A 26,222-nucleotide genomic window follows, 5' to 3' on the forward strand; every position below is an offset into this window, starting at 1 on the left:
CCTTTTTGGAAGTACCCCTTTTGTATTGTGTTCAGAGCATCTGGGCACTGGTTCAGATATGTGTCAGTTTCTCCTTGGATTACACAGGCTTAGGTATGGGGGAAAGGAATATATTATACCAATGTACGGCAAAGATTGGAATTTGCTCAGCAAAATTGGAATTTGCTCAGGGTCCTTGAAGCAAAAGACCTGAAAAAGCACTTTAAATTCCAGTCATCATGTACTAAAATTTGAAAACAGTAGAACATCCATTTGCTTTTGAGAGATCTGGGAAAACCAATCTGAATATCAGGTCCTATAAGTTCTTTCAAGCAATCAAAGATGAAAATCGTGCATTCCCTTTACTCTGTATTTTGATGTGTATTTTGATGTAGAGCAAGTTAATTGTTTCTGCTCATTTACTCCAATTACTTCATGGTCTTGTTATTCAAGCAGTTCTATTCAGTATTATTGTACCGACTCCTTCATAACAACTACTTCCTGGGTTTTGTTTTTTTAACTCATTAAGGGTATGGACGTAAATCTAGGTGAGAAGTAAATCTAGGCACACACATGGGAACAAAGTCCACCAATGTTATATTAACAGACAGGCTTCAGCAGCAGTTTGTTCATGCCCCTGACTGATTCTTCCTTTAGCCTCTAATTTTGTGTGCACCATTATATAGCCACAACCTACTGAAAAGGCAAATGAAAGAATTAAGGCAACTAAGTCCCATATTTATTCTTTGCATAGTTTTCCTTTTATTTTCAAAATGTGGTGGGAGCTGACCCTCTACTGAACAATGACATGCAACAAATAGAGTCTTTAAGCTCAGCCCTGCATAGATAGTGGCACATACAGTTTTTCTTGGGGTGGAGCAACTAGGAAGGAATTTTGACTCCACTGCTCCCCTTTGCCTCTGAGGGAAACTGGGGAGGAAATAAATTATAACAGCCCTTGATAGGGTGTAAATTTACTTTCCCCTCCCCTCACACTCTGGCCTGCAAGTGGATGATAGGGAAGTACAGCCAGAGCTCTGCTCCTTCCACACCTTTCTCCACCCTGTCACAGATGTGAACGGTACCCAGAGAGCAGAGGCTGCACCTTGTTGCATCAGACCAGAACCCGAGTAAGCTAAGTGTGGTGTTTAGATGCTGCCTGTAATTATTAGAACTGGGAGCACTGGCTGTTGGGAGTCTGAAAGGACAGGAAACAGGAAGGAGGATGGGAAGTTGAGAAGGAGGAGTGAGAGCAACAGAGGGTGCAGCAGCAGCTTGGTAAAGAGATTTCCACTTTGAAAATAAAGTCCTGTTGAAGTTTGTTAGTACCTTGCCTGGTTGCTACAACATTTTGGCGATGAGGATGGGATCTTCTGCATCTGAACCCACCTGCACCCTTTCTGCAAAGCCCAGGTGAGCCTCCAATTGCTTTTACTACCTGGATCCATATGTTTGAGACTTATCTGCTTGCAATCAGTGCTACAGAGATTTCTGAAGAAAGAAAGTGTGCTTTGATAATCCACCTCCTTGGAGCGGAAGGGCAGCGTATATTTTACACTTTTCCCCTTGCAGACGATAAATATGAGATTGCACTCACTGCATTAAAGAATTTTTTTGTGCAAAAAGTGTGTGTAGTAGCTAAGCACTACAGATTTCACCAGCGTGAGCAGGAGTCTGATTGTAACTTGTGACTTTGGGAATATGGCAGATGAGATGATTAGAGACCAGCTCATTGAGAAAACAACCATGCTTTGTGTAAGAGAACACTTACTTCTAGAACCACAACTTACACTAGAAAAACCAAAAATCATTGCTACCCAGATTGAGTCAGCTACAGCTGAAGCCAAAATAATGAACATGGATACAGGAGGCACAGTCCAGGCTGTGACTCCTTTGCAGAAAAGTTCACTATCGCTGCAGACAAACAATTACAAGAGGAAAACTAATGAAAAACCACCAAATCAGCAAAATTCAAAATACAGTAAAAGCATGCTTTCACTGTGGATCCTCACAACACCTTGCAAGCTACACAGGATGTCTGGCAAAAGTAGCTCAGTGCAATCATTGCAAAAAGATTGGGCATTTTGCTAAAGTATGTCACAGCATCCAGTTTAATCAACAGGTGCATGCAGTTACAATACCAGATGTTACTGTGCTGAGCGTGGACAAAATCACAACTGCACATATTCCAGAATAAAGTGCAATGTAAACATTCCCACCATACCCTCAGGCAAATCACACTCTATTCAGCTAATGTTGGACACTGGCTCAGCAGTATCTATACTACCTGATTCCATCTATTTGCATTACATTAAAGATGTGCCTCTTACTAAACCCAAGCTTCACTTGGTGTGCTATCTGAAAAACCATATTCCAGTACATGGCTGCCTGCTAGCCATAATTACTTTTGGTGATTGCTGTGTAACTGCAGAGTTCTACATTGTCCACAGAGGCACTCCTATCCTTGGCAGAGATTTATTGGCTGCTTTAAATCTCAGGGTAGTTGATGGACAAATTGATCTTCCTCAGCAAAGCATTCTTGCAGTACACACACCAGTTCCAGCTGCGACCCAACACCAGGTTGAGGAGAAACTCAACTGTGCTTATGGGTTTCTGCATAAAGTTAAAATGCGGAATAATGTGATGCCTGTACGACAGAAATTACAGCGCTTTCCATTTTCAGTCAGGGAAGCTGTTCCAGAGGAACTGAGAAACTTTGTTCAAAAGGACATTATTGAAGAGATCAACTCCTCAGAATGGGTTTCACCTATAGTAGTGACGCAGAAGAAGGGTGGAGGCATTCACCTTTGTGTGGACTTAAGGGAGCCAAATAAAGCTATTGTGATTGACAGCCATCCTCTTCCTCACATATGGAGAAAGATGTTTTCTACTCTTGATTTGCAGAGCGCATACCACCAGGTTATGTTGCATGAAGATAGCAGAGACCTCACAGCATTTATTACACGTGGGGGATTATTTCATTTTAAATGTGTTCCATATGGTCTCGTATCTGCCCCAAGTGCCTTCCAAAAAATGATGTCATTGACTTTGAAGAATCAACATGGAGTTCAGTGCTATCTGGATGATATTATCGTATTTGGAAATAGTTCTGAGGAGCATGACAGTAACCTGCAGTCTGTACTAAACTGCCTCAGCAAAGCAGGCCTCAAGCTCAATAGGTCCAAATGCAAATTTAGACAAACTGAACTCTCCTTTCTGGGGCATAAAATTTCACAAGCTGGAGTAAAATCTTGCCAAATGCAAGATAAGACAGCAGTGACATGTACCCCTCCATTACAGCCTGTTCATCTTCCTGAAGCTGCATGGGAAAAAGTGGCAATTTACTTTGTAGAACCCTTTGATACTGTTCCAAGTGACTGCCATTATGCCATTATTTTAATACACTATTTCAGTAAATGGCCTGAGGTAGCATTTACATCGCAAATCTCTTCTGCTACAGTAATTTAGTTCCTCTCTTAAATTTTTAACAGGGAAGGTAACCCCAAAGAACTGGTTTCAGATAATGTAGTCAATTTACTTCCCTGGAGTTTGAAACTCTAACACAGAGGAACATTTTACACAGAAGGTCATCCCTATATTACCCTCAAGCCAATGGGGAAATAGAATGGTTTAACAGAAGTTTGAAAGAGAATTTGCAAACAGCTAAACTGGAAGGGCGATTGTGGAGAAACTTCACTACTGATTTCTCGCAGGCATACCGCACTACATGACATGCCATAATGCAAGGTCACCCGCAGAGTTACTGCATGGGAAACAGATTAATACTAAACTGAACATTGCTGGATTGTTAAAGGCATGACCTGATGCCCCAAACGAGGATGATGTGAGAAAAACAGCTGAACAGAACCAGGTAAAGTCTAAGGCTTTCACAGACAAGCGGCGGGGTGCTAAAGAACCAAAGTTTGAGTGTGGTTCCTTCGTTAGAATACGAAAACCTGGAATTTTACACAAAGGGGACCATAAATTCACAGCTCCTCTTAAAATCATAGAGAAGAAGGGACCTTACACCTATTGACTTTCTGATGGGCGGGTATGGAATGCTTCTTATCTTCCACCTGCCTAAGCACCAAGAGGAGATTATGGCAACACCCAGTCTGCATTGGATGACTTCACCGTAGTATCAACACAACAAGACATTGCACCGGTACCGGGGCTTGAGAGACGTCCTGCCAGACCCAGACGACCACCTGTCTGGACTAGAGACTATGTTATGTAGTATCTACAGTGCTTCCAGTGTAATATTTTGCCAACAGTATAGTGTCTTGTTTCATATTTGTTCCTGTGGTTGGAACAACAATGTTTATTTTAATTGGGAGAGTTTCTTAAGAGAGGAGGTAATATAGTGTTTAGATGCCGCTTGTAATTATTAGAACTGGGAGCACTGGCTGTTGGGAGTCTGAAAGGACAGGAAACAGGAAGGAGGGGGGAAATTGAGGAGGCGGAGTGAGAGCTACTGAGGGTGCAGCAGCAGCTTGGTAAAGAGGTTTCCACTTTATTTTTAAAGTCCTGTTGAAGTTTGTTAGTACCTTGCCTGGTTGCTACAACACTAAGCAAGGGAAACTTATTTACTCTAGCTCTCCTGATCAGCTGAGTAATACAAAGGCACACTGAAGCCCATAAATTGATTAAGCAGACTCCTGAAATAATGGATGAGCGTATTAGCAGATGCACATATTAGCAGATAAACCTATATATAAAGAAGAGCAAACCTGACACAAAATGTACAATGTCTAAGAAGCTAGACAACTGTCAGCAAGGATCAAATACTAGGGTAATGAATGCAAAGGACAGGCCTGTAGCAATCAAAGGTCATTTAGTTACATGCATTTATTCCTTACTATAGGGGTGTAATTCACTCTCATCCAGATAAATCTGCTTAGACCATATCAAATCCAGATCCATTTGGACCCCAGTACTGAAAAAACACAAGTCTGAGTACGAAAATATTTACTGTGCAAAATCATAACTTTCAGGAGGGTTTGCATACTATCTGCTGCTTTGCACACACTGGGCCAGGTTCAGTGTTGCTGCCAATATAAAGAGCCTGCAAAGCAACCCTAAAGACAAGGGGCCCTCTCCTACAGGTACGAAGCCAGTTCTGTCACCTCTAAACCCTCTCCCCATCCCACACACAGGTGCCCCCACACAGGCAGTATATTGACTTTGAGGTAGCTGGAAGGGGGTATGCAGGGGTGGGAGGAGGCATGAGCAGGGCATCCTATACAATGAATGCCTATAGAGACTGTGCCAGCCTGGCTGCAAGTTAAGGTAGCCCCCAGAGCTCTTTTCACTTGCACCAGGGGCCAAATCAGTCTGAAGCAGCCCTCAGCACTGGACTGGAAGAGGGCAAGTGACCTCTTCTCCTGACCATCCTTGAGCTGGACTCTGAACCTCCACAGGGAGGCATTCCTCCCATGATCTTATAAGCTGGAAGCACCAGCCCAGGATGTGTTTTATGTGAAAGTCCCAGTCTAGATTTATATTAAGACAACTCATGCCTCAACTTGCTGTGCTGGTCACTTGTCACAAAAGGGTGGCACAGAGAACTATTAACATTGTAGAGTAAGGGAGAAGTGCTGTAGCAGTTCCACACCATCAGATATGTGGATAACAGCTGAACATGGAGCATTCAGTGGGAGTAGCTAAAAAGCTCAGACATCTTCCCTACTATGAGGCCGGAGCTTCATCACACAGAGCTGTCGGAGGTACAGGGAGGTTCACATAATTTTGTGGAGATGTTCCCCAAGTCATTTGTTACAATCTCCCACTCTGTATCACAGCAATGTGGGTTCCTTTTTGAATCACTCTTTCCAGTGCTGTCACTACCAGCATTAGTTGTGACTAACAATCCCACCATAATGCTGCTGCCTGCAATATTTTGTTTTGGCATTTGTGTGTACAGAATTATAGATTAATCCTTAATCAGCATGGCATAATATGACAAGTGGGGACATGAGTGGTGCACAGGATTTGAAACTTGACATATCTGGAGACCACACCAGCCTTGACTGCAGCTAAGGTGAAGGCTCCTGGTAGACATTGTATTTCAGGTACCTTAAGGAAAATCACTCAGGTTGGTTGATAGGTATAAAATTACCATTGTAAACCAACCACAAACCTCAAAGCACCATCCCCAGAAGGAAAACAGCCATACAACATTGGCTCAGAATAGGGCAGTGAGGACAATGAGCTGTCTCCCCATGTCCCCAGACATCACTGGAGCAATTGTATCTAGAAGCCAGAGGCTAGTCCATGCTGGGCTGGCGGATTTCTTGCCAGATAGTCAATGATCTTCTGCGATCCTGATGCCGCTGTCAGCTCAGTCTTTAGGGGAGATGGGCTGGACATAAAAAAAGTAAGATCATTTGGAAGAGGCACCTTTGGACCTTTTTACCCTTCCTCTAGCTTGAAACATACCTAGAGAGAGCAAATAAAACTAAGGGGCAGAATTTGTTCTAAAATCTGGAGGAGTTTTTACAACAAAATGCCCTGGAGCCCTTTTTCTTAATAAGACACTTTTTTGCCTCAAATTTGCTACATAATTTATTGGCATATTTTATACAATAATGGATTAATAAGAAAAGTTGTGAATAAAGTGTCTCTTTGAGGAGAACTATTTAAGCAGCCTCTGAATTGCATTACAGCCTAAGCTTCAGTGCCACTAGTCTGGAAGTTAGTGAGTAATGATGTTGTGAATAGATCTGTTGAGTACATTATCAGGGAAAACTCTTTCATGCTACACAGTAGCATAAGCTGAGCTAGGTCTGAAAATTCTGAGATGGTCAATAAATGGAAATAATCTTCACAAATTTTCCCCATTTTGGGGATCACGAGTCAGGTTTAGTCAATACTGTCAGCACTGGGAAAGCAGCTCCTGTGACCAAGATTTAGGACTGGATTGTGAATGCCTTACTCACAAAGCTGAGCCGTTACTCACACATGTAGTTTCAATTCCCACTGGCTCCACTGGGACTAGTCATGTGAAGAACCGTTTACCAATGCAAGTAAGGGATTTACAATCCGGGCCTTAGTTTGAAAACTAGAACACATAACGTGGATTCACATTGTCCGTCTCTATTCATCCTCTCTTAAAGGTCAGAGAGTACCAGCTTTACTCACACTGAAAGGCACCTTATTATGGGCTAAGTTGTGGCTTTGCCACCAAACCCATATAATGGAGCAGCTCATAGTTAAGCTGTCCTGGAGCAGCCCAGGAAATAGATTCTGATGTCTGCGTCAAAACTATGTGCTGGTGTCCTAAACCAGCCCCAGCCTAACACATCGTTTGTCCCCTGGCACAGTCAGAGCAGCTCTGGCTCTACTCCCAGCCCAGCTGTATGGGAAGACAAGTAGCAGCTCTGAGAAGGCTGCTTTCTCACCCTGTACAGATACCTGAGTCAGCACAGTGAGGGGCTACAATTGGGTGGATTGCACAGGATGGGGCACAATCTGGCTCACGTTGCAAAGTATTCATTGTACTGCTAACAGCACTGTGACCAATAAGGAGAAGCAGCTGTGCTTTGAACATTTAAAGAACTGATCATCCCTTTTGCCTTAAAAATGTTTTTGGATAATTCACCACCTCCTGCATCACTCTTCTGTTTGGGAAGATGAGCTGGAGGCAGGAGCTAACAGCCATGAAGACTGAAACGATGTGAGGATTTAAGATTTAGTGTCGGAATGATAGTGGGGAATCATACTATCTTACTTGTTTATTGTTTCCTACCAGAGTGCCTGAGGATCAGCTGTGTGGTGGTCGTCTGCAGCCTGCTTTGCACAGATATTATTAAAAATCAGTTCAGGGTCCAATACTTTCAAAGACCATTTTACCAACAAAGCCTTGGCCTCTTGTTACTGTTCTGCCTTCATGTGCGCACGTGATGAATCATTATAATGATTTCCTTCCTTCCCCAGGCAAGTTCTTTTACGTTCCTGCAATAATGGTGTATACAACACTTTTGTCAAAATTTCAGTATGAACCGGTTTTATACTTTTCTGATTTGTCTGGTGAAAACCCTGCTAAGTCCCAGCACTGCTCTTTTTGGGTGATAAAGATGTTTTGAATAAGATACAATGGATCTGAAAATGTTTTGGGTGTCAAAGGAACGAGTAGCTTAGCAATAGCAATGAAATACCCATGTGAAAAGTTTGGACTAAAGGCCCACAGAACAGAATAGCATAGCATTGGACTTAGTCTTTTTTTTTAATATTCAAAGTGTTTTTAAATAATCCATTTAACATTGGTGTAAGCAAATGCTGTAGTTATAGTACACTCAGCAAGAGGTTACACACAGCCCCGTCCATTTAAACTTGTTTTTATTGAGAGAAAAGGGCTGTTCATCTAGACAGCAGGGTTAATAATCATTTCCCTTTAACTCCCTCATGTCTAGAGATTTTTATAGACCATGTTTCTGACCTTTCATATTTTGCTTGCCTATCAGAGCCCTGATCCAGCTCCCACTGAAGTCAATGGGAATCTATTTACTTCAGTGATTGTTGAATCAGGCCCTAAGAGAGCACTCTGGAGACAGAGATATGATCACCAGTATGTGGGAAGTCAGGTAAAGATTACAACAAAATGCACAAAATGCAAGATTACAATAAAATTGCTTGTTGAAGAAGCTTATTGCCCCTCCATTTGCAGCACAATACAGCAGAGGACGGTTCATCACACATGGCTTTTCAGAATGCAGTCTCTAAGCAAGGTGCCTACCTGTACTATGGGTGGGCATTATTATTATTGTTGTTGTTCTTTACTTGTATTATTGTAACTCCTAGGATCTCCAGTCATGGTCCAGAACCCCATTGTGCTAGGTGGTGTATCAACATAAAATAAATTTGGTATTTGTGGTCCAATCGTACACAGTGGTTGGTCTGTACATCCTCAGAAAAAATAACAGAATTTAGGGAACAGACAGAGAGACACTAGTGGGCAGTGGAGACTGAGAAGGAAGAGAAAGCTTATTGGACATTCATCAGGGTGTGCTTGTAGTCAAATTAATAGCAAGGAAATAGTCCTTTTACAAACATCTTTGGCTAAACACTTCATTGTCTTGAATGGAGTTGTACCCACTTACTCCAGTGAAGTTGATCTTGCTTATGTCAGAGGTGAATGTATCCCTTTGTACTCAATGAAATGTGTCAGGAAGAGAGTTCGCTTACTACTTCAGAGCACAAGATGCAGATACTCTACAACATGAATATTTTAGCCCGTTAAACTCATTATAATGTCACAATTTATGGTAATTCCACATATTTATGAACTCTGGCACTATGACAGCCTTGGTGAAGTCATTGCACTGATATGCGAATATGTCACTTTATAATTACCCTGATTTGATTTTAGAAGAAAAGTTCCTCATTATGAAATAATCAGGCTTCTAATCCCTCACTCTCCCTTGCCTTTCCTCCTTCGGGAAACCACACAGACTTATTAAAACCTAATACCTTCATTTTTTAATGTGCTCATAAAAAAATCAGATAATAGACACTCTGGCATTAGAAAGGTGATTAGGCTGAACACATGGTGATACTATTAATTCAACAAAGTCTACATTTAAAAAAAATCAAATAAAAATTCAATCCATTTAGAATAAAGCCTCCTTTTTGTCTACAATTAGGCATCATATCACTGTGGATGGACCCACATTATTCCACTGACATATAAGAAAAAGAAATCAAAACTCTTGTTGACTCAAGAAAGAACACCAATATTCTTCCAGTGGATTTACCAAACAAACATAGAATTGCCATGCCAGATTAGACCAGTGGTCCATTTTAGATCTAGTCCAGGATCCTGTCTGTGCCTATGACCAGCAACAGCTAATCCAGATAAAGGTGCAAGAAACCACAAAGTGGGCAACTAGGCGATAGCCTGCTCATGGGGGGAAGTTTATTCCCAAGCCCCTATCATTTATAGGCTGGTTTACGTTCTGAAGCATACAGGAAAACTTTTAAGCATGCACTTAAATCTATCACTTTTCAAGGCAGCACTTAAGCACATGCTTAACTCTTGTCCTGAATAGGGGATGCTTTCCTGAATGGGACCTGAAGCATAAGAGGTTATTTTTCTCCTCATCTTTGGAGGTTTTAACCAAAAAAAATTCTTTTGATCATTTTTAAGTTTTCAGCCTTTCAGTTTCTTTGGATAATGCCCTTCATTCTGTATCAAAAAGGTAAAAGAGAAAACACTTAATCTACCTTTTTCTACTGTTCAGTATTTGTATCCCACCAGCATTGTTTCCTCTTTTTCATCTCTTCTGAACCGTTCCAATCTTTTCAAGCTCTCTCTTCTGATGGAAGTTTTTCATGCCTCTAATCGTTATTGTTGCCCTTCTCTGAATGACCTCTATTTCTGCTCAAGTCTTTCCACGGCCAAGTCCAGAACTGCACACAGTATTCTGTTGATTTAGATAACGGCATTCTAATAGTTTCAGTATTTGTCATCCTATTCTTTATGCATCCGAACATTTTGCTGTCTTTTTTGCAACAGCTGAAACACACTGAGCAGAGAGTTTTTCATGAGGTCTTTGGCTTGAGCTGCTACAGTTAATTTCTAACCCAGTAAGGACCTTCTGGAATTTAATAATTGCCTCTCTATTACTTGGATTATTATTATCCTGCCTTAAACTTCTATGGCCTTAAGATCAAACAGATGAAGATTTCTTCCAGTGATACAAAGGTCATATTTCTAGTTCTCATAAGATATCAGAACTTAAGCCTGCCTCGGATCCAAGAGCGAATACTGCTATCCTGTACTTCACAACAGTGTAATTTCAGAGGAGGAGAAGAGGCTGAGGGAAGGAAGGGAAGAAAGAATTCCTTTTTCTATTTTTTTTTTAATTGTGAGCTTTTGAATCAGGGGGTTGGAATGTTAGTAGAGGTCCTGACAGAAATGGATTAATGGACAGAGTGGAAGTCAAAGGTGAATTATAAATGCTATTAATCAAATAGGTCTGCAATTAATCACATGGGAAGGTGATTTGGAATGTGGTATGTTATGGAGTCATTATGAACTTTACCTCTATGCTGTTTTTAACCATTTCACTTCTTAACCATGCACACTAATATAGATCCACACACATGTCTAGACAGGTGTATGTTAGTGGTGATACTGTAATTAAGATGACAAGTGGATCAAACAGTTAAATCTAAAAAAGGTATAATCTACTATTATTACAAGTAAAATATGCAAAGGGACAAAAATTTCATGACTTTAACAGGACTACTCACGTAAATGCTATGGTTTCTATTATAGAGACATTATTCCTTTGCAGTGTTGTTGTAGCTGTGTTGGTCCCAGGATATTAGAAAGACCAGGTGGGTGAGGTAATATCTTTTACTGGACCAAATTCTGCAGGAGAAAGAGACAAGCTTTTGAGTTATGTCCTACATCTGCAGAGATGCTAACTCCCCATTTCACCTTGAATGGTCTCTTGCGATGTAAGTTAACGCCTTATGCCTAACAATCTGCTCTACCTTGTATTTAGCTGTGACATGCTGAGGGTAAGTCTACAGTTAAACTGCTACAGTGGCACCGCTTCAGCACGGCAGCTACACAGCGGTAGCACATCAGCATATACACTATCTGTACCAGCAGGAGAGGTTCTCCTCTTGGCGTAGATAACCCATCTCCCCAAGAGGCAGTAGCCAGGTCAGCAGAAGAATTCTTCTGTTGACCTAGCACTGTGTACACCAGGGATAACCAGCCTCGCTACATCTTTCAGGGGTGTGGACTTTTCACACCCCTGAGAGACGTAGGGCATGTCTACACTACAAAATTAAGTCAACCAAATGTATGTTAGTATACAGCTGCCACAGTAATTACGTCACTTGTGTGTATCTACACTTTGCTCCTTGTGTCAGTGGTGCATGTCCTCACCAGGAACGCTTGCACCGATTGAACTGTCCATGTCAGCCATCGCGGCAAAAGCCAGCAACAGTCAAGGTAAGCAACACCACACCTACACTGACACTGCATCAGCCTAACTACATGAACATTGATTCTATGCCTGTTATGGAGGTGGAGTTATTAAGTCAGCATAGTGGGTGAATTACGTCGGCAAGAACAAAATTTTAGTCTAGACACTTACGCTTAGATCAATCTAAGCTGCTCTGCATCGACCTAACTCTGGTATAGACCAAGGCATAGAGATTCCAATGGAAGTTTCCAGTGTTGACCAGCAGTTTGTACCTTTACCAGAGCTCTGTGTAAGCTCAAAAGTTTTCCTCTTTCACCAACAGAAGTTGGTCTAATAAAAGATATTACCTTAGCTACCTTGTCTCACATTAGTCTTTGGCATTTATGTAAATAGACTATTTGGGACACTGATCTATAGTTTAGTCTTATTTATCTGTTATTTTATTTAATTTTTTTAAACATACATACTAGGTCTGCCCACCCCATATTCCAGGTGCCTCTTCCAGTATTTAATGCACAATAATCAATAATTACCTCTAAAATCTACGAATGACCATGCATATAATCATTATTAATTCCCAGCTCAGAACTTCATGACACCACAATTAATAACTCCTCCTACCCTTTATTCTGTCCCCTCCCCAAACATCTGCAGCACAGCTTTGCAGCATGTCCAAAGTCAATAATAGGAGCTTTTTCAGACCGAGGTGGGAAGTATATTCCTGATATAACTGCAATCAAAGTAATACATAGGTATCAATAAGTATTCTATAGAATTAAGTCACATTCTGGAGAATGCCCTTCTGGCAGCTCCCTTTCTTTTTTCAGGGAGCTCAAAGGGGATCCCAACTCCGGTAGTATGAAATGAGATGAAAAGTAGGATCTCTGGATTCAAACTATTTAAGGCTTTACAAGTCAAAACAGTCACCTTCAACTCCACCTGGAAACTCCCAGGCAGTCAGTTCAACTAGCACAGCTCCAGTATTATTTGCTCCCCATGAAAAGGGCTACTTATCAGATGAGCTGTTACATTCTGGACTGGCTTTAGGTCCTAAAGTTTAACCCTAAGTAGAGTACATTATAGTAATCTAATCCTGAGGTGACAACAGCTCTCATCTTCTCTTATCTTCTACAAGAAATACATCTACCTATTCAGTTAACTTGGAAAATGTCAATGTAATTTTCAAAATTCCTGTAAGTACAATTCAATTAAATATTTCTTAAGTATCTAGCTAACAGCTGACCCATTTCTTTGAGATGCTGACCACCCTTGACCAGAATGGGAATACAGGTGTTCAGCATCTTGCATGACCAGACATTAAGGGTATGTCTACACTTCAGCTGAGAGCATGAGCGTGTAGACACGTGCATGAGGCTTGCTTGAGCTAGAACAGTAAATATAGCAGTGTGGCCATGACGACATGGATGAGAGCTTAGGCTAGCCCCCCAGGTACCAGCCCTCCTGACCCCCTGGGTACATACTCGGGTGGATATCACACTCCTATCTTTAGCACACTAACTCAGGCTGAGCTAGCACCCATTTGTCTACCTGTTCTGGGAAGCATGTCCCCAGCTGCAGTGTAGACATATCCTGAGAGAGAGAAATAAAGTTTAACTCTGGCACAAGTCAGTGAATCAGGGATAATATTTAAACATTTCTGGTCAATTATAGCAAGTCTCAGGAAGTGTTATACAAGGGACAAAGGTAAAAGGTATACAAGTATAAAGGTAAAAGCAATTGTCGTCATGAAATTCACTGCCTGGAGAGACCAAAGAAATAAGAGTCAGGATCCTTTGAACTAGAAAACAGGTAAAATTGACAAAATGTGCTAAATGTTATAGTGCTTCATAAGAGTTAGAAAGTTCAAGTAAAATATAATACACAAACATAAAACGTAAGCAGTTTGAAATAGAAAGGTTTCTATGAACTCTGGATCTGGCTGCATATATTGCCGCACAGGGGCACCCCTATTTTTTGAGCAGGGCACTTTAAAAGCTAAAAGATTGTCCTTCTTAGACATACCTGGAAATGTGGGGACATGAAATAAAACATAAAACTCAACCAGGGTCTCAAGGCAAAAGTAACTAACAAACATACACAGTGTTCTGGCTCTATAAAGACTAAGTCAGGCAAACTAACCAACCCCTCCCCAGTGGGGGTACATAAAAGGAGGAAAGTTAGCTAGGCTCACCTCAGCATACCCCACAGCATTAGACCTTGCTCCATTTTGGGGATTATAGAATCAAACATTGGGCAGGAAGGGACCCTGAAAGGTTATTTAAACCAGCCCCCTGCATTGAGGCAGGACCAAGTAAACCTAGACCATCCCTGACAGGTGTTTGTCTAACCTGTTCTTAAAAAAAAACCCTTTAAAAAATGTTGGGGATTCCACAACCTCCTTTGGTAACCTGTTCCAGGGATTAACTATCATTAGAAAGTTTTTCCTAAAATCTAATCTAGATCTCCCTTGATGCAGATTAAGCCCATTACTTCTTGTCCTACCTTCAGTCGACATAGAGAACAACTGATCACCATCCTCTTTATAACAGCCCTTATCATATCTGAAGACTTAGTTCCCCCACCAGTCTTCTTTTCTCAAGACTAAACATACCCAGGTTTTTTAAACCTTTCCTCATAGGTCAGGTTTTTAAAATCTTTTATTGTTTTTTGTTGCTCTCCTCTGAACTCCCTTCAATTTGTCCACATCTTTGTTAAAACGTGGCACAAAAAACTGGTCTCAGTCCTCCAGCTGAGGCCACACCAGTGCCAAGCAGCGCGGGACAAGTATCTTTTTTTATGACACCCATGTTTTACATACGACATGCCTGTTAATCCCCGCCCCCGGAATGATAGCCTTTTTTGCAATTGCATCACATTGACAGTTCATGTTCAATTTGTGATCTACTACAATCCCCAGATCCTCTTCTACAGCACTACTGCCTGACCAGTTGTTCCCTACTTTATAATTGTGCATTTGATTTTTCCTTCCTACGTGTAGTACTTTGCACTTGTCCTTATTGACTTTCATCTTGTTGATTTCAGACCATTTCTCCAATTTCTAAAAGTCCTTTTGAATAATCCTGTCCTCCCAAGTACTTGCAACCTCTCCAAGCTTGGTCATATGCAAATTTAATAACCATACTCTCTCCTCCATTAAACAAGTAATTAATGATAATATTGACTAGTACCAGACTCAGGACAGACTCCTGTAGAACTCCACTAAATACATCCTCCTAGTTTAATAAACCATTGATAGCTACTCTGAGTATGGTTTTTCAACCAGTTGTGCACCCACCTTTTAGTAATTTCATCTAGACCACATTTCCCTAGTTTGCTTATGAAAATGTCACATGGAACAGTGTAAAAAAATGATATGAATATCAAGATAAATCAGGTCTACTGCTTCCCACTATCCATTAATACAAGAATCCTGTCAAAGAAGGAAATTAAGTTGGGTTGGCATGATTTATCCTTGACAAATCCATGTTAGCTATTACTTCTTACCCCAATATCTTGTAGGCTCACAAATTGATTGTTCACTAATTTGTTCCATTATCTTTCCAGGTATCAAAGTTAGGCTGACTGGTCTATAATTCCCGGGGTCCTTTTTGTTTCCGTTTTTAGAGGTAGATACTATGTTTGCTCTTCTCATGTCCTCTGGAATCTCGCTGTTCTGCATGAGTTCTCGAAGATAATTGCTAACAGTTCCAAGATTGCTTCAGGGTGCATTTGATTAGGTCTTGTCAACTTGAATACATCTGATTTATCTAAATATTCTTTAACCTGTTTCTTCCCCTATTCTGACTTGTATTCCTTACCCCTACTTTATAATATTAAGTGTGTTAAGTATCTGGGTAACAATTTACCTTTTTAGTGAAGGCTGAAGCAAAACAGGCATTAAGCACCTCAACCTTCTTGATGTCATCTGTTATTAGTTCTCCTTCCAGCTAATTTGTGGACCTATACCTTCCTTCATCTTTCTCTTGCTCCTAATGTCGTTATGGAACCTCTTCTTATTGCCTTTTATGTCCCTTGCTATGTGTAACTCATTTTGTTAGCCTTAGCTTTTCTGATTTTATCCCTATGTGCTTGTGCTATTCTTTTGTACTCATCCTTAGTAGTTTATCCATATTTCCACTTTTAGTAGGATATCGGTTTGATTTTCAGGTCCTTAAAAAGCTCCTGATTGAGCCATATTGACATCTTACTATTCTTCCCATCTTTCCTTCAGTTTGTTGTTGTACCTTTAATATGGTCTCTTTGAGAAACTGCCAGATGTCCTGAAGACCTTTTTTCCTTAGATTTTATTCCACTGGTAACTTACCTGCCAGTTGTCGGAGTTTGTTAAAGTCTGCTTTTTTGAAGTCCATTGTCCTCATTCTGTTGCCCTCACTCCTTTTCCCCCAAATTGCCTTCAACCTTCAGATTTGCAACCAGTTCTTCTCTGTTAGTCAGAATTAAGTCTAAAATGACTTTCCACTTGGTTACTTCCTTGACCTTCTGAAACAAGAAGTTGTCTCCAACACATTCCAAGAACGCATTGGACATTTTGTGTTTTGTCATATTACTTTTGCAACAGATATCAGGGAAAAGTCCCCCATTACCACCAGGTCTTGTGTTTTTGATATTTGTTTTAGAAATGCCTTATCCACCTCCTCATTTGGAGGTCTACAGTAGAGTTTACCATAACATTGGACCAGTTTTCCCCAGGGACTTTCATTTGGTCTGCCTCTCACCTTCTTCTGGACCTCAGAATGAATACATGTATTCTTGATGTATAATTCAAGACCTTCTCCCCTTTTTCCCCCCTTCCTGTCTTTCCTGCACAAGCTATACCCTTCTATACCAGAATTCTAGTATTCCTTTCACAGCTGAGATAGCCCAGCCTCTAAACATTCCTTTGCAGATTCCCTGCACTAAGTGCAGGCAAGCGATGGTCTTTTGGTAAAAAAGTTGATGTTTTCCTCATTTTACTAGGGATGAGATATATAGATACCCATAGTACTACTACTTTCATTACGTGGCTCTTTGAAGAATGGCACAATAAACATGGCAGCATTCCTCTTCTGCTGATAGTGGTCAGGGTAACAAGAAAAATGCCTTTCTTCTGGTGGTGCAAACACTGTCCTCAATCTAGACACACACACACACACATATTCAAATCCCATTTCTCTAATGTTTGCAGTTTTTTTCCCAGAAAGCTAATCATTACAGATCAGGAACATTACAACCTCGAAGATTAAAAGATGAGATGTTTCAGGAAACATCTACAAATTGTTTTATCATGACAAAGTTGCTTTCACTTCAGAAAGTATTTTTGACAAAGATCCACATCCAAGGTTAATGACAAAGTCTGAGGGGTGGGAATCATGCAATGAGTGGAAAGCTGGCCTAGAAAATGTAAAGCAGAGTTGCAGGAAGCACCAGGAAGGGAGTGGGTGGGGAAGGGAGGGGGGAGGGAAACAGCCACATAAAGTACAAATGATAAAATATTGGAAGATTGGGTAACTAAGAAAAATAAAGCAGACACAGAAAGGCTTTGATCATTTAAGGGCTCATAAATGTCAGGGAGTTTAAAGTAGATGGACAGATGTAAAACAAAGATAATTAAAAAAAAGGGTATGTCTGGCAAGTACATGCAGCTTCATTAGGGATAAGAAGGGAAAAGTGACAATAAAATAAATAGTAATAACTCCCCCCCCCCCAAAAAAAAACCACCCTAGTCCATTCTGGATTCACACACTAAATACAAATGGGCACTGTTAAGGAAAAAAGACAGCAGAAGGACAAGCATATGGGTGACTGAAATCAAAAGAGCAATGTTTGATTCTTATGTCAGGAAATAGTGGCTGTTTTTGCCCAAATGGAAACAAAACAGAGCCTGTGTATGTATACAGACTGTGGGAATGTAAAGATATTTCTTTATTAGTGTTACCTGTCTACAGATGGAATTTTGTCTTGCTTAGTCATGATATAATAATACTGCTACAGTGTATCTGCCTTCCACGGTCCTACACCTGCATGGATCTGTCACACGGATGATAAATCTCAGATGTCAGATTTGTTGCCATTAGAGCTTGCTGAAAATTTCTTGTCATCACGAATCAGGAAGAATTGTTGAATTATATGTCTTTTTCATGGAAAAAACTTCTGAAAAATATTGATTCAGAAATGTCAACACATTAGCTTGGTTCAGCAATAATCTGTGTCCCCTTGAGCTGCCAGAATGACACATGGTAGTTGTAATTTGGGTGCCTCATGTCTCCAGTCTATGGGCTCGGTTCCTGGGCCAGCCAACAAATCTGGGGATGCACCACTGTGGTTAAGGTGGAAGGGAGACTGCCATGCTTCATGGGGATGTAGTCCAGTGGGAGAGACCATCCTATAAAAGAAAGTGGGGGCACGAAGCACCTAAAGTACAACTCTGATGAGGCAACACAGAATCTCGGGCAAACACAAATTAATGTCAAACTGACCTGAAATGATTGTTTTGATTTGGGTTGACAAACCAAAATATATTGATTTAGTGTTGGAATGACCCCAAATCAACTATTAATTTTTTTTTCCTATCAGGCAAATCAAAATGTAATTGGGAGGGGCAGGGGAAATCAAAATTTTCCTGTGGGAAAATTTTTATTTTTCAGAAACAGCATATTCTGTCAAAAAAACCGCTCTGTCAACCAACTCTAATTACAATCAAACTCTGTTAACAATCCCTAATTAAAGGCCCATCCTTCACAGTTGAAGTCAATGGGTGTTTTGCCAGCAGGAACAGAAAAAGTCCCTAGTGACTATGACATAGTGTCACTGCATTCTAATAGGATAATGCAAATTAATGATGTTCAAACCTAGAAAGACCAAAGACTCACTATTATTCAGAGTATAGAGAGACACTCCCACACACACACACACAATTTCAAGCACTTCCCTGTCCCAGGTGGGTCAGGAATTATAGCTTTTCTTGTGGTATTTTGATACTGGTTCTAGCCAGCAATGAAAGTAGAAGTATATATAAAAAATGCACAAAAATGGAAGAAACAGTAAATTTACTTATTAACTCATATGCATAGAATCATCATCACACACCACGGCCATTTTTTACTCTTCTTGAAGAATTTATCGGGAGACAAATAGCCAACCATCACTGCATTATATATAAGCAGGTTTTGTGTAGCAAAGTCTTAAAATTTGAGCATGTAATGTCAGTGGTAGTTTCCATTGTAAACTACATCTGTTCTAGAGGACTAAAACATAGGACATTTCGAGCCTTTCTTGAAGGGGTATACGCCGAGTGCAGCGACTTAATCTACCGTACGGAAGTGAGGTGGTTGAGTCAAGGACGAGTGCTCCAGTATTTTGTTGCTTTGAAAGAGGAGGGTGCACAATTCCTAGAAAATGGGCCAATAAAATTCCCAGAGCTTGAAAATGAGTCCTGGAATCAAGATCTCTTTTTCTTTTGTGATAATACAGCACACCTGAATGATCCCAACATTCAACTTCAGGGGAAAAAATCAACTTATATTTCAAATGTGTGCAGCAGTGAAAGCTTTCAAAATGAAATTAAAACTTTTCAGAAGTCAGTTGTCAAAAGGCAAAATGTGTCACTTTCCCACTTATGCACAGCGTATCCCTCAGCACAAACATGCCGAGTTAGAAGAAAAATACGCAAAGCACATTAATCTTTTGACTGAAGAATTTGACAGAAGACTTACTTTGTCTAAAGAAGACGGCGTCCAGTTGAAGCTGATTGAAGATCCCTTTTCTGTGGATCCAAAGGAAGTGCCACTAGATTTGCAGTTGGAGGTTATTGAACTTCAATGTTCGACAGTTTACCGAAATAAGCACAGAGAAAGCAGCCCGTAGGACTTCTACAAAAGTCTGGGCAATGAAAAATACAAGAATTTTATCGAAGTTGCACTGAAAACATTCAGCATTTTTGGAAGCACTTACATATGTGAACAAACATTTTCCATCATGAACATGAATAAAAACAAGCAACATTCTTCTCTGACTGACAACCATTTGGAAGACATTATGAAAATATCCACTTCAAATGTGACCCCTGAATACGACAAGCTTGTTGCCGAAAAGAGATGTACTATCTCTCATTAAATTTGCAAGGTAATTATGAAAAGTACAAATGTTTTCTTTCAATGGAAAAATGTTTTCTTTCAATGGAACAGGTGTTTTTCATTTTTCCACTATTCATAAAAAAAATTAAAATTAAAAAAAATTGCTTGCTTTAATTGAAAAATTCTTAGTAAAGTATCACCCCCCCTAACCTTCCTTTTCAGCCCACAGCTGTTTCGGCGGGGTGGCGCTGGGGAAGGAGGGTTTGTTTCCACAGGGCAGGCGGCGGGGGGGGGAGAGGGGTTGGAAGGGCCGGGGGGGTTTCGACTTCAGCTGTTTTCTTTGGAGTAATATGGCCCTCGCTGCTTTACGAGTTGTGCAGGCCTGGTATAATATATACATTACTCATTACAGAATATAAAAAGAGAAAGCCCCAACCCCCCCCGCAATTTTTGGACATCCACATAAAACTCAAAAATTGCTTTAACCCCCCCATGAATAAATAAACCCTGAAAAAACAGAAATCCTAAAAATAATGTGCCAATGGGAACTTTGAAGACCCATTGTTTTGGTTTTTAAATCAGTGCTTTGAAAGTTACAAAATTTAAAACAAATCAAAATTACTTAACACCTAATCATGCTAAAAAGAAACAACCCTAATGCTTATTATCTTTTAAAAGATGACGGCATCAAGTGTGTTAATCCTTTGGCAGCTGCTGTAAAAGTTGTTAGAAGCCTAGGGACAGAAGCTGAGTGATGTATATGGTAGTGGTAATATTTCTGACCCTCCACAGGTAAATCCTTTCTCCATTGTTATTGAGTCAGGTGGCTGGATGATTCCTTGACAAAAGAGTGCTAGTTTTATAGGATTATCAAACAGCCTAATCTAAGTGTTAAAAACATATAATAGCAACTGACTTATTTGTGGAACTGGGCTCCTCGAAGTTCTAGCCATTGCTGTACCTGAACAGATGTGCAGCCTAAAGCTGTTCCTGTATGCAAACTTTCAAGTTGAAAAGACATTTTTATTTACAGAACTATAAAAGTACTAGTATATAACCCCCTTTTTAACCTATGCTTTCTGTGGGGGGAAACTGCAGGTCATATCACAGAGTGGAAACTGGCATTTTTGGTTTCTATTACTCTTCACATAATCCCTTTTTATAAATATATCCCTGCTACCCATAAAAAGAACGAAGACCTAAATTTTTCAGTAATTTGCAGTGACTCAATTTTTTGTGCCTTTGGCTACATCTACACTTACAGCAGCGTATAGAGTACAGACACTGCACACCCATCTTGCATGCATATAAATAGCAGTGTAGTCAGTGAAACATAGCTTAGGCAGTAGAGTAGATGAGTGCCCTACACACCTGAACCCACATGGTATATATCCTACACAGCTCTGTGTGCCCAAGCAGTGTCTGCCACATCCACATGGCTATTTTTCACAGTGTAAGGTCCTGCTGACAGAATCTTTCCCAGTTGCAGGAAAAGGTTTTGGCAGTGGTGAAAGGCTCTGGCAGGGAGGAGGCAGCAGGGAAAGACTCCAGCAGGGGGAATGACCAGAGCTTTTCCCTGCCACCGGAGCCTTTCCCTGCTGCCTCCCACTGGGCGTGCCTTCCCCTGCCTCATGTAACTATGTGCACCAGTGACAAGTGTGGACGCAGCCTGTCTTTCCCTGTGGGGTGTAGCTAGACATGTAGCGCCTGTACTCTAAATGCTGCCATAACTGTAGATCTGGTGTTACTGAAGACCGATTTCCAGAATGTAGATGCTTAAAACTTTCTGGGATGAAAAAAAACAAACCAAAAAAACCCACAGGTCATTCTGAGGTATCTCGAAGTGGAGCCCCCAAAACTTGAGGCATCCAAAAATCATTAGTTGCTTTTGAAAATTTAGGCCTTAGTGTTTGTGAAAGATGCCAGATTAACAGCCATGGAGACTGAAATCTTCTCTTTAGCAACAGAACAGTTACAGCGTCAGAGCAGCAGTACAAGTTTCACTGCACTGCATGGCTAGCGTCGCTGAGGGTTTACCTAGAAGGGCCATCTCAAGGGGGTAATTCAGTCTCCACACACTCAATTCCTGGCACCTCTACGTGGCAACAAGGGTGCCAATTAAGTTAGGTTTTGTTACATGACACGAATTAGCTACCAATAGGAATTGAAATGAAACCACCTATGCATTTCACTTAGACCACAGAACAGCCATAAGGTGGAGACAATTTCAATGTATAAACAAACATTTGTAACTACTGATTTGTAATTGTCCTCCTGGCCTTTCTGCATTCAGACTCTGACCTAGAGTTCCCCCAAGTACAAAAAGTGACTCACTTATATTTTCAACAAGGAAAGACAATTTCAGTTCATTTTAATTTGTGCTAACGTAGTATTCATTGTTCCTGAGTATTCTGATATTGCCCACCTGCTTGTAGAATTTTCATGTCAAGTTTTTAGGGTTTTTTTTCTGTTCGAAAAAGTTCCCCACCAGGAGACATAATACTTTGCTACTTAGACGGCCACTTGTGCATCAACAGCAAACGCTCAGAAAAAACAGCTGTCAAACAACCCATGGTTTCACTTCTTTCTCCTTATAAGCCCTTTGGCAAAGACTAATGAATAATAAAATATACTTGAAAACTCAGGACTGGTTCATGAACAGAGCAAAGGGCTAAATTCACAACAAATATTATTCACAGTGAATAATTAAACTAGCTCTTCTTTTAACCAGTTTGCATTGTGGTTGTATTGAGATAAACCTTCCCCTTCAGGAGCCTTTATCCCTTTCTTTTTGAGCTTTTCACCCCATTTATTTCACCTCCCCATCATGACCCTCTTTGTATCCTGCCCTAATGGGATTGGCTCTTCTATGTTGTAGAAGACATCCTGTCCCTTTCTTGTCTCAATTATCCCACTAAAATGCTATCCCTCTATTGACCAATTACTACTTCTCATCTTTGGCTCTTCTACCTTCTTTAATTTTTGAAGAGTGTTCAAGGAAAAAACAATTAAAACTTTTTTCTCTCTACAACAATTCCTTTTTGTCCTCACATATGCTCATTTATGTAATTTCCTTTGTTACATTTGCCAACATGTCCTTACACAGATTAGACATTTTAGCCCAGATTCTCACACTCCTACTCATGCTGAGTAGCAACTTACTATCTCTGTAGTCCTATTGATTTCAATGGAGTTACTTGCAGAGTAAGGTACTACTCGATGTAAAACTATTGACTTGACATAGTTGATTTTAATCACCTACCAGGTATTTATTTTTAGCCTTATCCTTTAAAATTAGTAACCCAGTTAGATATTTTTTGGATTCGCCTAAGGCTTGATATAACATACTGTACATTGCATACCTGTTGTGACAATTGATCCATAACTTTTCCCTGCTATGGAATTTACCCTGGAAAGTAGGTCAAGTTATTTTCAATAAAGAATGTTATAAACAGGCTCAAGAGATCCGACAGAGAAACTAAATTAGTCTAAACCAAAAAGAACATGTTGATGTAATCCAAGGACTGTTGAAACTATGGTTGTTAAAAGAGGATGTGAAGTCAGAAATCAATGAACCAAAATTGGTGTGTTGGATATTAGCCTAATTGGTGTACAAAATAATGAGGTGGGCTATTTCATTCATCGTTCCCTTTGTGGGTCCTGAAAGAAAGAGTTGGGGGCGGGGGGACAGAAAGAATAGAAAGAGAAAGAACAGACTGAGGCTACTGAAGCAAGCTTCACCATAATGGCTTCCATCCCCACCATCTCCTGGGACCTCAGGTCTTTGTCATCCTGATTCTGAGAGATGTCCTAACCAGATTGGGCCAGAGAGAGGGATCCAGAAGGCACCACCACCCCTATTAGTTTCAGCAGAATCCCAACCGCCTGGGATGAAACAGGATCAGACCTTAACAACAACAGCAGCAGCTCCAATGCATCTCAACTAACTTCTTCTCTTTTACCCAAAAGGAGAATTATTACCATCTAAAAGACTGTCAAACAAGAGGGGTTTTCCTTCTAAAACTCTCTAGATGGGGGGGAAAGAGAACAAGAAATGTTGTTACAATGAAGGCTTGGCTTAATACTTTATATTTCAAATACTTTAACTGTTTTTCCTTCTTTTCTGTAATTTTAATAAAAGGATTTGTAAGTACCCCATGGTACTAAGAAGGCTGAGATCTCTATATACCAAACCCCAAATCTTATTTAATAGTGTTTAATGCTGGATAGTGACTGGATTATGTTAAAATCTTTGGCCCATTTGTTGCACCTAAATTAATACAACATACTTCATTACTTTAATTACATAACCACCACTATGTCCCCCCACAGGCAGATTCCTGGTCTGGTCATGGAAGTATGTAGATGAGTATTGGCAGGGAGCAGTTGCTTCTGTGGCATTGTCTCCCCAACTTCAAATTACAGGATTCTTGGCATTGATGTGGACCTGTGCATAAAGAGATAGTGAACCATATGGGGGTGATGTGAGGGCTTGGTTAGAGGGCCACCAGAGACATTGACAGGCCTGAGGAGAGCTACAGGGGACTAGGAGAAAGCACTGAGGCACAGGGACTCCCATTTGGATATGGCAAACCCCATTTCCAACGTCCCCTTCCCACATAACCCACTGGTGGGAATTCTGACAAGGGGATATCCTAGAGTTTCCTGTCCTATACATGGGTTTTTCCATACAGGGGAACAATCTAGGCCTCTAATATTTAGAGGTAATAGGTTTACCTAGAGAACTAGGTCCATTTTGGGGTTTTCACAGGCAGAATAGCAAAATACGTCCAGAATCCTAATGATGTCATTGCTAGTCAAATGCTAGGATCATTTCCACTTTTTCTTGCCTTTTCAGGTATTTGGTGTCATGGACTAACAGGGTCTGGTCTATGCCCCAGCCTGTAACCAGTCTCTTGGGAATGACCCCTTTAATGTGTCAAACTTCAAAGGTCCACACAGTTCCACTGGGGCAGGATCATGGACTCCATGGCACCAGTGATCCCTGTATCCTTCCATGATGCAGCAAATCCTGCTGAGCCAGACTTTTGTGGGAGGCTTTTACTGTACCCCTTCAGGGCACAATGCTCTCAGTAAGTATGTGCAGTGATACCAGGCATCCTTTTCAAAAACAAGGTCACAATTTATTAGACACCTGGCACCTGAAATTCCATTGGGGTCCCGCCGTCTTTCTGGATCCTCCACTGACATGGGCTGGTTTCCAGTCCCCAACAATCCATTCATATCACCCCATACAGTTACATGACCCAAAACACCTCATGTCTCTTGCTTTGCCCCAGGAGCATTTTAACTTTTGACCACAAGCCCTAGCCAAATCAGTCAGTGCTTCACATCTCATTCATAAAAATAGTACTGAAAGTTCCCATTTTGTCACACTTGGTTCCAGTATGATTTAGTCATCAGATTACACCAAGGAGCTTCTCCCACAGGTGGTTAGTAATAGCCTTTGTTAGAACAATGAAATTATTCTGGTTGTGCTTTATTTAACTAAATCATACTGTATTTAAATTAAATGCACTGCCAAAAGGATATAAATTACTTTCCTCTGCATCACACTGAGAGAGACTATAATTAATTCTTGGCCTGTTGGACTGCATATTTCAGGGTTTTCTTCTTTATAGTCTTGGGGCCTGAACTAGCTCACACTGAAGCCAATGGAAGCCTTTCAATGGGAGTTGGATTAGCCCTTGATACTTTACAGTGCGGAATGAAAAAAATACAGCTTTCTAAACACATTTTTTTAACCTCTATGTATTTTAAATAGTCGTTTTGTGCCTTTTGGATACGCACTTAAAATACCAATTTCACAGTAAAAGCTAAGACCTTTCCACAGAAATAATCCACATTTTACTCCAATAGATTTTACTCCCAACCTTTGAATACTTTTAATTAATTGCAATAATTTTTTATCTGAACAGAGCTTATCGTACATCAGAGTTCACCCCCTTAATAGTAATATTTTACTTGGAAGAGGCCTGCATCATCAAAGGGCAAATCACTTTGAATCCAAATGGAAAGCATCTCTTTGCTCCTGAGATAATGAGCTCATCTCATTGAAAAATGTCTGCTTGAGTATTACAAAACTGGGAAGACTTTAAAATCAAAATGTTGTTCAGCACTTACCTCATCTTAGATGTTCTACTGTGTCTCTTCTTTAATCTCAACTTAATATTTATCTATAGGACATTTTCAAAGGCATAAATGGAGT

General features: G+C 40.5%; 2 protein-coding genes across 5 annotated transcripts in view; one reads left to right on the forward strand and one right to left on the reverse strand.

The window, feature by feature from the left end:
* LOC140906164 (uncharacterized) overlaps positions 1-19,784 on the forward strand; it is a 114,482-nt gene extending 94,698 nt beyond the window's left edge. Inside the window, exons 4-6 of the mRNA XM_073329664.1 lie at positions 11,866-11,947; positions 16,899-17,005; positions 19,545-19,784. Coding sequence (XP_073185765.1) covers positions 11,866-11,947; positions 16,899-17,005; positions 19,545-19,784 — 429 coding nt within the window. The remainder of the gene's footprint in view (positions 1-11,865; positions 11,948-16,898; positions 17,006-19,544) is intronic.
* LRRC3B (leucine rich repeat containing 3B) overlaps positions 1-26,222 on the reverse strand; it is a 300,630-nt gene that overhangs the window by 220,133 nt on the left and 54,275 nt on the right. Inside the window, exon 1 of one of the 4 annotated variants that reach the window (XM_073333446.1) lies at positions 11,233-11,353. The exons of 1 other annotated variant lie outside the window; for it this stretch is intronic. The gene's annotated coding sequence lies outside the window, so the exon portion shown is untranslated. Of the gene's footprint in view, positions 1-10,200; positions 10,276-11,232; positions 11,354-26,222 lie in introns of those variants that run through there. 2 more of the 4 variants (XM_073333448.1, XM_073333452.1) reach the window with 2 other exon arrangements.

Source organism: Lepidochelys kempii, chromosome 2 (genome assembly GCF_965140265.1).
Source record: "Lepidochelys kempii isolate rLepKem1 chromosome 2, rLepKem1.hap2, whole genome shotgun sequence".
NCBI classification, from domain to species: Eukaryota; Metazoa; Chordata; order Testudines; family Cheloniidae; genus Lepidochelys; species Lepidochelys kempii.